Below are 19,188 nucleotides of genomic sequence, written 5' to 3' on the forward strand. Positions count from 1 at the left end.
TCTTCTCTTGATCAATGACTACATTCTTTTGTATACCCTATCAAGTGACTCTCTTTCAAATTAAAAGAGATAAAATGTCACCGACATTCATTGTCTCTAACTGTTCTTCACCTAGACATAAATAAAAAAATTATCATTGACATTCGCAACTTTCATCTCTTTTCTCTTTTGTTGTATGTGAATGTTATTAATATTATTTTATCTAGCTGAATACAACTATAAGCAAATTTTTTAGTCTTTATGAAGACCCACATGCTTATGTGTGCAAGGCATTATATCTTAAGAAAGGTTAACTAGCTTCCATTCTCATTTATCATATTTATCAACTTAACTCGCATTACTTAATTGAATCTCAAACATTACATAATATCGCATGAAGGAACTTAATTTTTTTAATTTATTTTTTAAACAATCATTAACACAAAAAGCATTTAATAGTTATTAATTATAAAACATAAATACATGAAAAATAATTTTATTCCTTAAATTTATAATTCTTTGTCGAATAATATTTTTAATAAAAAATTACTATTTTTAATAAAAAAAATTACTTTTTTTTGGGGAAGTAGACATTCAGACATTGTTATCGTAATCAGTTTATAACGACTGCTATTTCTTTTGCAATTAATGTATATTATTTTATTATTTTATTTAAAATCCTAGTTTGAATTAAATAATTAAAACCCTATATTCCACTATTACTCTAACTATATATAATATATATACGAACAATGCTTTAATCTTGTATTAACCACAAAATTTATCTCAGGGTTTTTTCTTCCTTCTCATTCTAGCTTCTTTCGTTGTTTTTCTTTTCTCAATCCATGGCGTCTCATATCTTTAACAAGGATGTTCTCTTCGAAATCTTCTCAAGAGCCGAATTGAAGACGATGAGGAAGTGTCGGGTTTTATCAAAGGAATACAAGGATCTTACCTATGAATCGAGTTTCATGCAGTCACATTCTCAAAGGACGAGAACAATGGTGGGATATTTAATTCAAGGTTCAAGAAGAATAAATCGTTTTGATTCGCTCTTCTTGTCGATAGATAATATGGATATCGATCGAAAATTAACTCTGAATAACCTTGATTTTCTATCTAAAAGAGAACCAGTCAAGATTCTAGCGACCGTCTACGAAGGTTTGGTTCTCTGTGGCACAAGTCAATTTGGACGTGACCAGTTTTATATATGCAAACCTAGCACACAACAGTCAGAAATCATCCCGGGTCCGAACCGTAGATATTTTACGACAAAGATGGGCATGTTGGTGCTTGGATCGAACCCTTTACGGTTTAAAATAGTTCGACTCTCCGACAGCGGGCATGACGATTTAGAGCCTACACCGAGATATTCTATGTCCGATGGATATTACAGACGATACCATTGCGAGATATTTGATTCAAAGAGTTGGGAATGGAAGCAGTTGGATGATTTGATGTTATCTTACTACGAGCTTTTCAACAATAAGCCGGCCGTTTCTGCATGCGGCAGCCTTCATTGGCTTACGTATCACGTCGAACGACAAAATAACAATGTATTGTCTTTTGACGTAGATAGAGAGAGTTGGGCGATGACATCATTGCCCAACTTTCTTTGTCGAAATAATTGGCATTCGATCAACCTCACAACATGCCAAGGGAGCCTCGGGTTGATATGCATCGGTAAAGACCTTAATTCGGTGGATGTATGGGTTTTAAGAGGTTGCTTCCGGCAAATTTGGATGAAAAAACATACGGTGAACCTGGAAAGCTTGAATGAAGGAACTACACATGCTCGAGTGGATTCATTCTACAATGCCGATACTTTATTCATCATCGGATTGTGGACTGCAATTTTCTACAATTTCAAGACTGGTGAATCTAAAAGCATTGAACTTCCAGTCAATTATCAGATGCCTGAGTCGGTATATTTTATTCAATCAGATTCTGAGTTTGTCACCTTGAAACCTTGAAGGATAAAATTGAGAAATTTTTATTTTTCAAAAATATTTTTATAAATATTTTAGATTTTATTAGATTTTAGTATACTGTATATCTATGTATCATAAGCCATACGATACGTTTCTTGAGTACGGAAAAACGAAGTTGATAATATATTTCACGAAATAAAAGTTTAAAAATTAAATTAAACAAGAAAATTGTTTAAATACTAAAGTGATAAAAAATCAACTTCAAATAATTTTAAGACTGTCGGTAAGGTTACCAAGAATAGTTACTCTGCAACGTTAGTACACACTGAAAACGATTTTTTTCATTAATGGAAACATAAAACAAATAAATTAAAAAGATTATCTATTTCATTGGATTAAGTAGTACGAAATTCGATATTTTTAAATAAAATTTTGGTCTTTTAATTGTCAATAAATTTCATGATGATCCCGACAAGTGCATACTTTATTTATTTTTTTCTCCCCCCAAATAAGGATCAAATTCTTTCATCTATCATTTTTAATAATTATCTGTTCAAATTAAAAAAAAGAATGATAAATCGTCATTAACTTATATGATCACTATCTCTTTTATTGTAGATCAAGAGTGTTAGTATTATTGTACATCAAGAGCTTTGATGGTGGAGTCTTATTTGTTGCGGAAGATTATCTACAAACGTTTTAAAATGTGACTGCACAATGTTTTGTCCTATTAAGACGTATACAATCGTAAATATAAGATTTTATGTTATGGGTAAATTTATAAAATTTTAAGAGAATGTGAACTTATAAAGTTTTAAAGAAAAAATATATATCTTTAATTGAAAATTAAAAAATATCTAAAATATATAAAATTTCAAAACTTTTATAAACCGATCATTTTCATCCGCTCTCCGTCTATCCATCCTTGGATGTCCACATTAGTGTCCATGAGATCTATGAAGATTCACATGCTGATGTATGCAAGGCCTTGATTTCATAAAAAGGGCCAACCATTTTTAATAATAGTTGAAAAATATTGTTTTTAATAGTATTTGTTTGAAAATTTAAATAAAAAAAATATTATTTCGAAAAGATTAACAACATATTTCAAAATTAATTTCATCGGAAAAGATTGAAGATTTAGAACTTTAAATCTTTATACAGATTTTCGAGAATTTTGAATGTATTTCATAGAAAAGTATTATATGTAAAAAAAATGAGTGAAATTTAAACGTTTTGTATTAATCTTACAATGAACAGTGGTCTCAATAATGTGCAAACGGTAGAAGGAATTGATGATTTTTTTATATAAATTAAATTGGTTAGATCGAATTCAAATTTATAAAGAAAAATGTTAACCACTAAAATATTAGAAAGTTACATAATCTAACCAATTTGCCGAGAAACTTTTCTTCATTCCCACCATGAAAAAAATTAGTAATAACAACAACATATTTAAATATCAAGCAGACCTGTTTCTTTTATGACCAGCTCATCTCATAGCAGCAGTCGAGTCCCCCTCACAGGAACCAGCACCAGCACCAGCCACGGATTCAATGATAGAGCTTGAAAGATCAGCGTAGAGATCAACCACTCTCCTTATGTTTCTGTTGAGCTCCCTGATCAGCCCAACATTTCTGGTCAAGTTGTCAGGCATCCTGGACTCCTGGTTCTGGTTTATCTCGTTTATAAGCAACCTGTTCTGGTCCAATATATCCTGGACCTGCACAAAGCTCTTCTGAAATGTCTGCACCACTTTGGCATCCATCCTAGCACCACCACCGCCATTGCCGAGCCCTGAATACGCCACATCGTCCTCCATTGTATTCATCGTGTCCGAGCTCTATCAAAGCAAAACCAACCCTAAATCTGAGACCAGATGAAAGAAAAGAGAACAAATGCGTAAGAACATAGACCAACACGTGATTTTATATCAAAAAGCATAAATTTAAAAATTTATAATCAATAAAAATATTAAAAATATTAAAATTATATAAAAATTTAAAATTTACCCCGTCTACCATCTCTCTATCAATTCATTTATGAGAGAGCCGACAGGATCACATTAAGAGAGATGGAAATAATTACTATGAGTAGTTAGAAATTATTTGTTTATTTGAGTATTATTACTATTATTGTTGCTATTATTATTAGTATTTATGGTGAGAAATGGAAAAGCAGATCCTATTTCCATAAAAGGGAACCTTCTTTAATGTTGCTCGGGTAATACTCACCTAAACCACAGAGTTTCAAACAAGAATTCCACAGAACCTTTGAATTGAGAAATCACAAACGTAAAGAAAAATTCCCAGAAAACTCAGGAAACATAAAAAACTGATGAGATCGAAGCTTTTTGAGAAAGAAAAAAGTGAAGAAAACCCATCAAAGAAAATAAAAAACCCATTAATTTAACTCTAAAAGAAGGAAACATAAACAGAGAATTGATTTTGTTTGATTTCTCTTGAAGATGAACAGAAATAACTAATTACATATAATCGTATAGTATTTATTTCATAACTACCTTGAAAACCTGAACCGTTATATTCAGCGAAGGAGACACGGATTGAGAGGAAGAAGACGAGGGATTCCCGTGGAACTGTAGAAAGAATCGCCGATTAAAATCTCAAGCACCGAAAGAGAGTTTTCAGAGGGAAAGAGAGAGGAAGGAGACTAGGTGGAGAGACAATATGTAGATTTGACAGTCACGCTTGAACACGTCCATGTATAAATTTTTTAATTTTATTATTTACTCTCTAAACAATAAGTAATTATTTTAATATAGTAAAAATGATTATATAAGGATTGTTTAGATATTATGGATATAAATTTCCCGTATAGTTATTTGTATTTGATTTATTAATTTATTAATTTAGATCGATCATTGTATAAGTTTATTATAAAAAATATTTCTAATTTAATTTTATTCTTTAATAACGCAAACATTTGAATCATTGACTTTACTTAAATTACTTAACATCTTATACCACTAGATCAACTGATAATAAATTAATAATTATATCTTATCTCGCTAGATTTGGCTTAGACCTATATGTTGTGAAATTCGGGTTAATTTCTACCAATAACAGATTCACCGTGAAAACTATTATCTAGGTGACTAGTGTGAAAACGATTGTACTAAAAATCACCCCAAGGTAGATTCCCAGGAAAGAGGAGGGGTCACAATGGTCCCTCTTAAAACCCACTTTCCTTAGACAGAACTACCAAGACAAGTAATTTTAATAGGACAATAATTGACAACAACTATACCCGACAATAGCTATTAAATAGACATAAAAGAGAACACCAAAATATTTCACTAATAGAGGAAATATTACAAAGAGAGAAAGAATACAAATAGCCTTTAAAATAGAAGAAGGTTTATATTTGTGGGATGATTAACTAAGGAGGAGGAGGGCTTTATTTATAACAAAAAAATTTCCCCTCCTCCTTATACACAACCAATGTGGGACTTTTGCCAAAAACCAACAAATCTCCACCTTGGCAAATTCCACACACATCTCTAAAAAAAACAATCTTTTAATTTGTAACAATATTGACCAAATCTAAACAATGTTTAAACTTGACCGCAGTTGCCACTTTTGTCAACATATCAGCAGGATTCTCAGTGGTCCGAATCTTCTGGATTATGACTCCACCTTCTTCTAGAATCTCTCGTACAAAGTGATATCGAACATCGATGTGCTTCGTCCTTGCATGGTAAACCTGGTTCTTTGCTAAATGAATAGCACTCTGACTGTCACAGTGCACTTTGATGTGCTTTTGTTCCATTCCCAATTCACCAAGCAACCCTTGAAGCCAAATTGCCTCCTTCACAGCCTCTGTAACTGCCATATACTCTGCCTCTGTAGTAGACAAAGCCACTGTTGACTGTAAGGTGGACTTCCAACTGATTGGTGCCTTTGCAAATGTAAACACATAACCAGTAGTTGATCGACGCTTGTCCAAATCACCTGCATAGTCTGAATCACAATACCCAACTACACACTGACCATCTTGTTTGTCCTGCTGAAAGACCAAACCAACATCTACGATGTTCAGAATATACCGCAGAATCCATTTCACAGCTTGCCAATGCTCCTTTCCAGGATCATGCATATACCTGCTCACAACCCCAATTGCCTGTGAAATATCGGGTCTCGTACACACCATTGCATACATCAAGCTACCAACAGCACTTGCATACGGAACCTTTGACATGTATTCCCGTTCTGCATCATCCTTAGGTGACATGGATGCACCGAGCTTGAAATGAGGAGCAAGAGGTGTACTAACTGGTTTTGACATCTCATTTATGCCAAAACGTTTTAGTACCTTCCTCAGATATTCTTTCTGAGACAAACAAAGCCTCCCCAATTTCTTATCCCTTGATATCTCCATGCCTAGAATCTTCTTCGCTTCACCAAGATCCTTCATCTCAAACTCCCTGTTCAATTGAGTCTTTAGTTTCGCAATTTCTGTCTGACTCCTGGAAGCTATCAGCATATCATCAACATAAAGAAGAAGATATATATAGGATCCGTCTTCTAGCTTGCGTAAATACACACAATGATCATATTTGCTTCTTGTGTACTTCTGCCCTATCATAAACTTGTCAAATCGCTTGTACCACTACCTTGGAGATTGCTTCAATCCGTACAGCGATTTTTCTAATTTGCACACCATCTCTTCTTTTTCAGCAACTTTGAATCCATCTGGCTGAGTCATGTAGATTTCCTCATCCAAGTCTCCATGTAAAAATGCAGTTTTTACATCCATCTGAACTAGTTCCAAATCCAACTGCGCTACCAAAGCCAACAAAATTCTGATGGAGGAATGTTTTACAACTGGAGAAAATACTTCATTATAATCAACTCCCTCCGTTTGAGCGTAGCCTTTAGCCACCAATCTTGCTTTGTAGCGGATGTTATTCTTGTCAGGAAATCCATCTTTCTTTGCATATACCCACTTGCACCCAATTGCCTTCTTTCCCTTCGGAAGACTAGCTAGTTTCCACGTCTGATTCTTTTGAAGGGATTGCATTTCTTCATTCATGGCAATCCTCCACTTTTTATGTTCTGAACTTTGAACTGCTTCATTAAAAGTGGCAGAAACGTCATCAATTGCAATTGGTGATGCAAAAGAGACCATATCAGCATAACGAGCAGGTTGTCTAATGGTCCTCTTTCCCTTTCTGAGTGCAATTGATTCATGTTGCTGTGGAGGTTCTTGGGTCTGAACCTCTTCTTCATCTGACTCTTCTTCTACCATAGGAGAGTCAACATCATTTTCTTTACTGGTTGGGACAAATTTGCTTCCTTCAAACTCCACCTTTTTGGGAGTTTCATCTGTCTGCTCCAATTTTTCTGAAGTCACCTTTCTCAACATGGTAGATTCATCAAAGGTAACATCCCTGCTGAAGATTATTTTCTTTGTTTCTGGACACCAAAGACGATAGCCTTTCACACCAGAGGTGATCCCCATAAAAATCGCCTTCTTTGCTCTTGGATCCAGCTTTGACTCCTTAACATGGTAGTATGCAGTGGAACCAAACACATGTAAGGAATCATAATCTGTAGCAGGTACTCTAAACCATTTCTCTAATGGTGTTTTACCACCAATAGCAGTCGATGGTAAGCGGTTGACAAGGTGACAAGCATAGACCAAAGCCTCAGCCCAAAATTCTTTGCCTAACCCAGCATTAGACAACATACACCGAACCTTCTCCACTAATGTCCGGTTCATACGCTCTGCCACTCCATTCTGTTGTGGTGTACCTCTGACAGTGAAGTGCCTAACAATACCTTCCTCTTCACAGACTTTCAGAAATGGATCATTTTTGTACTCTCCACCATTGTCTGTACGGAGACGTTTGATTTTTCTGCCTGTTTGAGTCTCCATCATCTTTTTCCATTTAAGGAAAAATCCTAGCACCTCATCCTTTGTCTTCATTGGATACACCCAAACTCTCTGGGAAAAATCATCAACAAAGGTGACATAATAGTGTGTTCCTCCCAATGAAGCTGTCTTGGAAGGCCCCCATACATCTGAATGAACATAATCCAAAATACCTTTAGTATCATGGATTGCTGTTCCAAATTTCACCCTCGTCTTCTTCCCTTTGATGCAATGCTCACAAAAAGCTAATTTGCAAGCCCGAGCACCCTTCAATAATCCTTGATCTATCAGTAATTTCAAGGATTTTTCACCAACATGCCCCAAGCGCATATGCCATAACCTGGTTGCTTCTGACTCCTGTTCATCAGTAGAAGCTGCCACTGCTGCTGTCCCAACAATTGTACTACCCAGAAAGTAATACACATTGTTTCTTTTTCGGATTCCCTTCATTATCACCAGTGCACCAGAGATAATCCTCATAATCCCATCTTTTGCCCTCACTTCTAAACCTTTTGACTCTAAGGTTCCCACAGAGATGAGATTTCTCATTAAATCTGGTACATAATGGACACCTGTTAAGGTTCTGATTGATCCATCCTAATTCCTCAAGCGAATTGAACCAATCCCAAGTGTGTCAAGAGGGGAATTATTTGCTGTGTAGACAATTTCACCTTTTAGTTCTTTAAAATCAAAGAACCATTCTCTATTGGGGGTCATATGGTGGCTACAAGCTGAATCTAACAGCCATGAACTGGAACAGATGGTTGATGGCGTAGCAGTGAATGCGAAATCTGAATCTCCATCATCATACTCGACCACATTTGATTCTGAGACAGCCTTCCCCCTTTCAGGTTTGCCTTTATTCTTTAGCCTGGGACATTCTTTCTTCCAGTGCCCTTTTTCTCGACAAAAGGCACATTCATCTTTGCTCAATCTGGACTTTGACTTCGATCTCCCTCTGCTTCCTTTATTCTGACTCTTGGAACGGCCTCTAACAACAAGAGCTTCTGCTTCGACACTTGTGTTTTCTTGTTTGTCTTTCTTTCTCAATTCATAACTATACAAGGCAGCAGTTACTTCACTGAGAGACACATCAACCTTCCCATGAAGTAGAGTAGTTTCAAGATACTCAAACTCATCAGGAAGTGATCCCATCAACATCAGAGCCAGATCTTCGTCTTCAAAAGTCACGTCCATATTCATCAGATCAGTCACCAGCTGATTAAAGCTAGTAATGTGATCATTCATAGTGGTACCTGATACATAGTTGAAGCGGAACAGTCTCTTTTTCATGTAGAGTTTGTTCTGACCGCTTTTCTTCAAAAATTTCTCCTCCAGTGCCTTCCACAATTTACTTGCAGAAGTTTCCTTAGAAAATGCATACTTCTGCTCTCTAGAAAGACACGATCGAATAGTACCACATGTCATTCTATTGATCCTCTTCCATTCTTTCTCCTCAACATCATCTGGTTTCTCTCCTTCAATAGCAATGTCTAGACCCTGCTGAAATAGGGCATCTAGAACCTCGCTTTGCCACATGCCGAAATGACCGGTGCCATCAAAAATCTCCACTGCAAATCTAACATTTGTCACAGCATTTCTTGCCAAAATTGAAGATGAAGAAGCGTCTGCCATTTCTGCTACAAATTCTATTTAATAGCTGCCAATGCAGAATGTCAATTATCCCAAGAAAATTTTTCTGATGTGGAATATCAGCCTAAGCCGCAACCACAGAGCATACTAAAATAAACCAAGAGCTCTGATACCAATTGTTGTGAAATTCAGGTTAATTTCCACCAATAACAGATTCACCGTGAAAACTATTATCTAGGTGACTAGTGTGAAAACGATTGTACTAAAAATCACCCCAATGTAGATTCCCAGGAAAGAGGAGGGGTCACAATGGTCCCTCTTAAAACCCACTTTCCTTAGACAGAACTACAAAGACAAGTAATTTTAATAGGACAATAATTGACAACAACTATACCCGACAATAGCTATTAAATAGACATAAAAGAGAACACCAAAATATTTCACTAATAGAGGAAATATTACAAAGAGAGAAAGAATACAAATAGCCTTTAAAATAGAAGAAGGTTTATATTTGTGGGATGATTAACTAAGGAGGAGGAGGGCTTTATTTATAACAAAAAAATTTCCCCTCCTCCTTATACACAACCAATGTGGGACTTTTGCCAAAAACCAACACTATACTCAAATCTTGAAAATTACATTGATCATCGAAAACTACTTAGAATTCAGTTTAAAAAATTTAATCGTTACAAAGCTTTTTTAAATAGTATGAAGTGATTATAAAGTAATATATGTTTAAAAAAATTCAATCATTCATAATGTGCACATACCCTACAAATATAAATACTCAAACTCAAAATCTCTAATGATAACAACATTTTCCTTATCTACTCGATAGATTTGATTTGTTCATAAACAATATTCATATATAAAATCATGCCAATTCGAATTAAAAAATAAAGTACTATTATGAGAGGAGGCCCACTGAATAAGACTACTAGCGACAGTGTTTGCAATGCAATGGATGTATTAGACTTGTATTTGCGGATGTGCATCCAAAATTTGTCAAACTTAAACAATATGAAAACTAGACGTAAAAAGATCAAGGCAACGAGAGAGAAGATACCGAACAAAATTAGCAGAATCGCTTTCAACTAGTACCGTTGTTGGCTGATCCAACTTCAACAGGATGAAAATTAGAAATCGAGTTGAATGAACGAAAACTAATGAAAACAGCCTATAATTAAATCATAGTAAATACAAAACAAAGGACGATCATGTCCATGTGAAAGCAAGTGGGTTCCAACGAGGGGAAGAAATTAAAAGAATGGCATATGCTAGTGGCTTACGACGAGTTCCTCTACGGGGACAGCAGCTTGACCAGCATCGAGCAGTTCCATTACAAAAAGAATGTGACGTAACCATGTACTTAAACTATGATTACGATTATATTTTTAATTATGTTGTGTTTATTACGATTACAAATATAACAGAAATTATTACATTTATTGTAGGTGTAACAAACCTGTAATACCATTATAACTATATAATGACTGCTATCTTAAAAATAGGTCGCTATTTAAATCCTTGGACCCCACTTTAAATGCCAAAACACCGCCGGTCCCTCCATCAGAGACTGTATTTGGAATAGATTTAATTTGTCCTCAGCAATCAGTCTGCTATTACTTCATGTTGCAGGTGCTCCACCTTCGCATCTAAGCTTTATTGTGTTCGGTCTTATTCATCAAATGAAAATCTAGGGTTTCCCACTCTCTCTCTCTCTGTGTTCTGAATTCTAAGCTTCTGCTCTTTTTTGTCTCACAATTTTCATTTTTCTATTGTTTTTGGTTCATTTTTGTGTTGTTGCCACAATTCTGTTACAAAGTCGGGGAGATAACGGTGAATAAACAAACGAGGTCGTAAAGTATACATACACATATATATATATATATATATATATATATATAAGAGTTCTGTGATTAAAGTTTTTTAATCAGATCTAAGATGATCAGTGAAAATTTTATTTAAAAACTTAAAAAAAAAACTAAAATGAAGATCTACGGTAACAGACGAAACAGTTCAATTCGTGTAGAATTTTATTTTTTCTCTTTGCATATCAATGATTTTTTTATGTAAATTTACTTTATAAACAAGATATATATATTAGGAAATATAGTTTAGGAGTAAGTTGATTAAATCCTAAATCATATTTAAACACAAATTTTCTTGAATTCATTTTTGACATAGTGCTTGTGAGTTTTTCATGCTTGTGATTTTTTCGAAAGTATTATTTCACGTTAAATATGTTATTCTTTATTTTATGATTGTTTTATATTTGTGGTTATCATATTTATATTATAAAATATAAATTTACGTGAAAAATCTTGACGATAAATATTATAAGCAGAAGAGAAATTTTTTATTATATTAAAAATAGGTTATAACAAATATTTTAGAAATTGCACTAATCACATATTTCTTATTTTTCTCTCAATTTAAATTATTCATTAAACACGTCGCACCATTATCATTTTGAGATAGGTCAACCAAAATTTGAGTCACAATTATGAATAACTTCAGTTTTTTTATTCTTAATTTCGAATAATTATTTTGTACATTGTTGACGGGCGAATCAATAAATTTATATCGAGGATGGGATAAATTATCAATTTTTTAGGGGCTAAAAATAAAAAAGTTTTTGTTAGCTTAAATTGAATAATTCATTTTTGAGAAGATCAGTTACCTTCAAGAAAATGAGATGGGCTAAAATGCAATTTTTGTTATTTCAATAAGAAGCTAAACGGGTATAATTGTATTATTTATATTTGAGAGGGACTAAAGATAAAATTTTACCATCCAACTTAGATGTATGGCCATTTCTGCGACAATGTTTTTCCTTGTTAAACCGCACAGACCATGGCCCCATTCTATACGTTAATTCCATCAAAAAGTTTCTGCTGGAACCGGTTTGATACATGAAACGGCCTCCAGCCACTTGCCAATGATCAGGTCGTTTAGCGTTTAGGTCGGGATCGATTGATGACCGGAACCCATGACTTCGACTTGCATTCGAAGCAAGACCGACGATGGAACTACAACATACGCTATACGTTTCTTCGAGTGACTTCAGCCTCGGGTTCTTATTCAAGGTTTAGCTTCCTTGCAAGGTACTTGCTCATATTGGATACTACTAAACAGATGGTTCACGAATCTGATGCAATGCCATGCCTTTCCTGAAAATGAACATATGGAAACTTAGTTTTTTCGAATGTTTCTTACATTTCTTGACATGCAAGCAAAACCAGACAGGGTGTCAAGAATAACCTGGATGCTGCTTTAGATAAACGGTTTTGACGCATTCCGCGGTTGCCGTCCCAATCTTCGATCCGTCCTCTCCTTGGCTGATAAGAAACTTGCAAGGCTTTCTCATTGCCCTTCTCCTCTTCACCTGTACATTAAACTTATTCTTCTAAGTTTCATGAGCACGACCCGTAGGTTCAGGCATTTGCAAACTGTATTCGATTGACCCAAAACCAAACTAGATTCACAAGTACTTAATTACATGCATGAGATATAGTAGCTGCTTCTCTGTAAATGTTTCGACAACGGTTTAATATTAGGTTTCGGCTAGTACACAACTAAATTTATCAAAGGTCCTTAAATAATTGCTTAGATTTTTAAGTTGGTCTCTAAATTTTAAAATCATTTCAATCAAAATTTTAAGTATTAATATTATATCAATCAGGACTTTATAGTAGTCTAACCATCAATTAAGACATTATGAATCACCTTCGGGCTTGGATCTCAAATGAATTATATTTAAAATATATAGACCGAATAGAAAATTATACGTCATTAATAACAATTGTTTTTTTAAGCTTAATTTTCTCTTTTTTTCCACGGTTAATCTCTCTTTTTTCTTTATTTTGTGATCGGTGGTACCGATTTTGGTGTTGGTCACTGGTTATCAGTATTCATTGTTTTTCCTTATTTTTTAATTTTTAATAATTTTATTTTTATGTCACGTTTTTCTATATTTTTTGATTTGTTTTCAATTATTTGACTGTTGTTTTTGTTTATCTTTTTTTCAAGGTTGGTATTGACATCACATGATTTATCAAGATAGTGTTTATTTATTATCATGTTGATCTTTTTTGTTTTGGACCATTGGATTGGATTTGGTTATGTGATTTACGTTCTTGGATAGTTTTTCCTCATCGCTCGACTCTAATTTGCAGCTTGTCGGTGATCTTTTAATAGTTTGATCCCCTTTGTGGTTCGTTTGCTGATGCAGTCAAATATGTTTGTATCTACCTTTTGTTCGAGCTTAATTGGTTAAATCTTTTAATATTTTTCTTGTATCTTCCTTGTGTCGTGTGATCTTAAATGGCTAACTACATGTGTTATTGATTATAGGAAAAGTCTTCATTATGTGTTTAGTTCGTGATTTTGTAAACATTCATTGTAATTTGGATATTTTTTACTTTTAACAAAACTAGTAGCTTCTATAGAATAAAGAAGATTACATGTCACTAAAAGAAAAGTTCAATTTATTTTTTTTATTTTTTTAATATATCATTATTTATTTGATTGAAAGTAAATAAATTATGTATTATCAGTGAATTCAAAAAAAATGATTCATACTTAATTCAGGATACAAATAGCTTGAAAAAAAAATGCAAAAACAGATGAAAAATTGAATAATACCTTTTTATTATTTTGTTCATATAATATTTCTATCAACCTCATGAGGATTATCAAACGAAAATTCCCATGTTTACTCGATCACCTTGATAAATTGTAAAATGTCTTCGAACAAGCAGTGGGGTGGTGGCGCAGCTAGCTAGCACGTAGGTCTCATAGGTTGTCTGAGTGACCCTGAGGTCGAGAGTTCGAGCTTCTCTCACCCCATTTTTCTTTCTTCTGCATTTTGTTTGGTACACGTTTTTCCTGGATAACCTGGCAATTGATACTTTGCACGGTTTCTGTATAGTTTTTCAGGGTTTAAAGGAATTAAGGAGGGAGTCTTCGTTGTTCAGCAGATCACTTCCGGTGAGAATCTCATCCGCAAGAGCTAAGGGTTTCTCAATGGAGTCGAAGCTGTCAAAAGTCAGTTTTGGAGACTTAAAAAATCAGATTTTTCGGTGCAATAAATGCATCGAATGGGGCAAACAAAATCAGCTGTAAATTATTGAATTATTTGGCATGAGATAATTCATATTTAGTCATTGTAATTTAGGGTACTTACAAATTAGTCCTTAAAGCTTCAACTATAAATACCCTAACTCATTTAGCTTCAAAACCATCCCAAAACATTCTAGCTTTCTTCCAATACTAGAGAGAATTTAGAGGGTTTCTTGAGAGTTGTTTTCTCCTTTTTATCAAGAGAGAATTATCATTGTTTTCTCCTTGGTAGATAGAGAGAGGTTGTAATTCCTATTTTCTCATAGTGAAATTCTTCTACCGTTGCCCGTGGTTTTTACCCTATATTATTTAGGGGTTTTCCACGTAAATTTTGTGTCTTCTTTATCTTCATTTTTATTTTCTCAAATTATCAGTTGCGATTTTGCTCTATCCGATAGCCGTCTTCCGCAACAATTGGTATCTGAGCCAGATTAAAGTGTGTAATATCTGCTTATTGTCTTTGTGGTTGCCACCAAAAGGTGGATCATCCAACATAAGAAAGTAAGAAGGTATTACCCATTCTTTGAAGGTTCCATAGAACTATTCACGATAGTGAAATAGTGAGAGCTATCCGTAATAGAAGCTATGGCAACAAAATTTGATATTGAAAAATTCAATGGGAGAAATTTCTCATTGTGGAAATTGAAGATGAATGCAATCCTGAGGAAAGACGGGTGTCTAGCGGCTATAAATAAAAGGCCGATGGATTTCACAGATGACAACAAATGGATCGAAATGGACGGAAATGCTATGGCAAACTTTCATCTAGCATTAGCAGATGAAGTATTGTCAAGTATCGAGAAGAAGAAGACATCTAAGGAGATATGGGATCATCTCACCAAACTGTACGAGGCCAAATCGCTACACAATGAAATTTTTCTTAAGAGAAAATTGTACACTCTCCGTATGCCAGAATCTACTTCAGTGACGGAGCACTTAAATACACTGAACACTTTATTTTCTCAGCTTACATCCTTAAGCTGTAAAATAGGAGAACAAGAACGTGTTGAACTTCTACTTCAAAGTCTACCGGATTCGTATGATCAACTCATCATCAACTTGACAAACAGTAATGTCACCAGTATAGTCTTCGATGACGTTGCAGCTGCTGTTCTACAAGAAGAAAATCGGCGCAAGAACAAGGAAGACAGACAAGTAAATCTGCAACAAGCAGAAGCGTTGACAACGATGACAATGATGAGAGGGAGATCAATAGAACGTGGCCAAAGCAGCAGTCACAAACATGGTAGATCGAAGTTGAGAAGCAAGAAGAATTTAAAGTGTTACAATTGTGGAAAGAAGGGTCACTTGAAGAAGGATTGTTGGAGTCTAAATAAAAACTCCAATCCACAAGGCAATACCGCAAACACTTCAGATGATGGAGATGCTCTATGTTGTGATGTAACACCCCCAACCCGTATCCGATCCGGATACGAGTTCGAAGTGTCACATTGACTTTTCAAACATTTATTCGTATAAAATAATGAGTAATTTAAAAACTTTGATAACATTTAACTTATTCAAAACGTTTACAAAATATATATCAGAGTTCATACAATTTATGTCTTTAGACTACATGCCAACTACACTCTATATACCGTACATATATTTTCTGATATGACAATTGGGTAAGGAGAACTGACCTGTCTTGCTCCTCTTAGCTCTTTACTCTTCTCACTTCTGTAACCTACGTGTGAAACAATCACACGCTAAGTCGTTGACTTAGTGAGGCATAAAACATATAATAAAACTCTAACTCGTAATCATGCTTGAACAATTTCTACTAACATATCACATACAAGCATCATACCCACATATACATGTAATGATTCCTACTATGCACCTTTCATATATATATATATATATATATACATATCCACGCATACATATAATTACCTTCTTTCCTATCATTATCATATTATCACCTTTCATATTTCTATTCTCTTGTTCATATAATCAATTAAGCTCATATCATATATCTTATAGCATATACAATAATCACTAACACACATATATCATATACAGTACATTCCATGTTATCTCTTATTAGCCCATGTGCACCTGTGAGAACTGTAGATATGTGAGTCTATTGAGGTTGTGCACCACTATGCTGTCACCACAGCTCATATAAATGTCCCGAAGGACCTATCCAGAGGTCACAAAGACCCCGGTAACTGTCCAGAGGTCATAAAGATCCTCGGTAACTGTCCAGAGGTCATAAAGATCCTCGGTAAACTGTCCATATGTCTCGAAAGACATAGGTAAAACTGTCCATATGTTCCGTAGAACATAGGTAAACCCTCGACTCTTGGCATGCCAACTATACCCCTAGCTCTCATGACACATAACATGGGCGTTATCATTTATTTCATTTCAAATATTCACATAAACTTGTAATTCACTTTCCCATATCACGTATCACATAGCTTCTTTTCATATTATCACATAGTCACGTAGTTCATGTTTTCATATAATTCTATCATTTCTCACCCAATCACATTTATTCATGTAAACATACTTATCATATCTTATTCACATAAGATCATATACTTCATATAATATATAGAAACACCTAGAACACTTTCACGTAGCTTATAGTCATAGGTCTTATCTCATAACATGTACTTGTTTTCAAATATATATATTTCATATCATTTCTTATACCATCACATAATTCGTTCAACATACATAACATATCATGTAACATTATAATAGAAATACCTATAAGTCATATCACTTAGAGCACATATACTTATAGTCACATTGCTTATATCTTACTCTTATGCCTTCTCTTAGATATATATATATATATCCTCACGATTTATCCTACTATAAATCATATAGCACTCTTATAATTCATATTCATATTCATCATGGCAGACTTATAAACACATCTCACTTCTATTACTTCTTTATATATATAATCTAATCTGTTTACTTAAATCAATTTCATATAACTCCTATAATCTTCTCATATAACTTCATAACCTTTCTTATGTAATTACTTATACTTTATCATCTAACACATAAAAGAACAGATCAATCCATATAATCAAGCATACATACATGCATATTCCACTCATGCCTTTAATCATGAATTCATGTGTAACACTTTAGGAAATAGACTCATCGCAAGTCTTATTCCCATCGCACATTGTATACTATTGAATATGCACTCACCTGGCCTCACTAGTCAATTCCAATCTCTTATATTTCCCCTTGATCGATCTTACTTGCCAAACTTTCCGGAATTGCTTTATGCGTAGAATCTACATAAATGTACATTTTGAGGCAATCATTAGATACCTACACCTTGTAATTGGATACTAGCAACTTAAACGAACTTATTAAACCAATATTCACATTTTCCTTTAGGGGGAATCGGTTCCCTACCATGGGGGTATCGATTCCCTCAAGACATTCTGGAATTCTGTCGTTTGAAGGGGTATCGGTTCCCCTTGAATGGGTACCGATTCCCCTTGCCCAGAAATCATATTTCAGCCCGAAAATTACTTCATTTTCTCTCAAACACTTCATATATCATCCCCTTTTTCATTCTTAACCCTAGTACACATACTTAAACCAATCTATATTCATTTATTTCATCTTAAACCTCAAAATCCTATCTTCCATATGAGATTCAAAAATCATACCAAATTTTCTATATGTTCTAAATCCAATTATATCACTCCAAATCTCTTAATTTAACTATTGACAAGTCAAATTTAACTTCAAATTCTACTTATCAATTCCTTTCCAAAATTTCATATAAAAACTCCAAATCTTTAATCTCTCTTAACCCCTCCATCCTTTGTTTTTAAGATGATTTAAGCTTTCCTTAAGCTTAGTTATCATCTAATAATCAAAACCCAACCTTAAAATCAACAATTCATTTACAAACAAAGAAACTTACCTTTGGCTTGCTCTCCCACGTATGAAGAAGAAGAAAGGAGAAGAGCACTCTGGAGAGTTCTCTTCCTTTTCACGTGTATATAATTCCTTGAATGATCAAATGACCATTGAACCCTTAATTTCCTTTAATAATTACTAAATAACCTTCAATATATATTCAAATAATCATTGAATTATTTCATTCTTCTACTTTAGTCATCAAATTCTGAAACTTTACAATTTGATCACTAACCCGGTATTGAGGATGTTACATGTGAAGCGTCAACCACCGTGGAAGGAAGAAAACAATTTGCAGATATATGGCTCATTGATTCGGGAGCAACATATTACATGACCTCAAGAAGAGAATGGTTCCATCATTATGAACCTGTCTCAGGAGGATCTGTGTATAGTTGCAATGATCATGCCTTAGAGATCGTAGGCGTGGGAACCATCAAATTGACGATGTATGATGGAACGATTAAAGTTGTTCGAGATGTACGGCACGTGAAAGGCCTGAAGAAAAATTTATTATCCTACGGATTGTTGGATAATAATGCTAGCAAGATTGAAACACATAAATGAATCATGAAGGTGTTTCGTGGAGCGCTTGTGGTGCTGAAAGGAGAAAAGATAGCTGCAAACTTGTACATGCTTAAGGGAGAGACTTTGCTAGAAGCAGAAGCCTCTGTTGTCTCATGTAGTTCAGATTCTGTAATGCTATGGCATCAGAAACTTGGACACATGTCAGAACAAGGAATGAAAGTCCTTGTGG

The 19,188-nt window shown here is 34.4% G+C and overlaps 2 protein-coding genes across 2 annotated transcripts; one reads left to right on the forward strand and one right to left on the reverse strand.

Moving 5' to 3' along the window:
• Positions 1-824: 824 nt before the first annotated feature.
• LOC120149970 (F-box protein CPR1-like) lies at positions 825-1,952 on the forward strand. The gene has a single exon (XM_039162683.1). It carries the CDS (start codon positions 825-827, stop codon positions 1,950-1,952), a length of 1,128 nt encoding a protein of 375 aa, XP_039018614.1.
• Positions 1,953-3,304: 1,352 nt separating this feature from the next.
• On the reverse strand, positions 3,305-4,589 carry LOC120149949 (protein ELF4-LIKE 3-like). The gene is made up of 2 exons (XM_039162667.1): positions 4,432-4,589; positions 3,305-3,779 (listed from the first exon to the last, which is right to left on the reverse strand). The coding sequence occupies exon 2, from the start codon at positions 3,739-3,741 to the stop codon at positions 3,403-3,405; it is 339 nt and encodes a 112-aa protein (XP_039018598.1). The 5' UTR covers positions 3,742-3,779; positions 4,432-4,589; the 3' UTR covers positions 3,305-3,402.
• Positions 4,590-19,188: the final 14,599 nt, after the last annotated feature.

This window comes from Hibiscus syriacus, unplaced genomic scaffold (genome assembly GCF_006381635.1).
Source record: "Hibiscus syriacus cultivar Baekdansim isolate YM2019G1 unplaced genomic scaffold, ASM638163v2 tig00111013_pilon, whole genome shotgun sequence".
NCBI lineage: Eukaryota > Viridiplantae > Streptophyta > Magnoliopsida > Malvales > Malvaceae > Hibiscus > Hibiscus syriacus.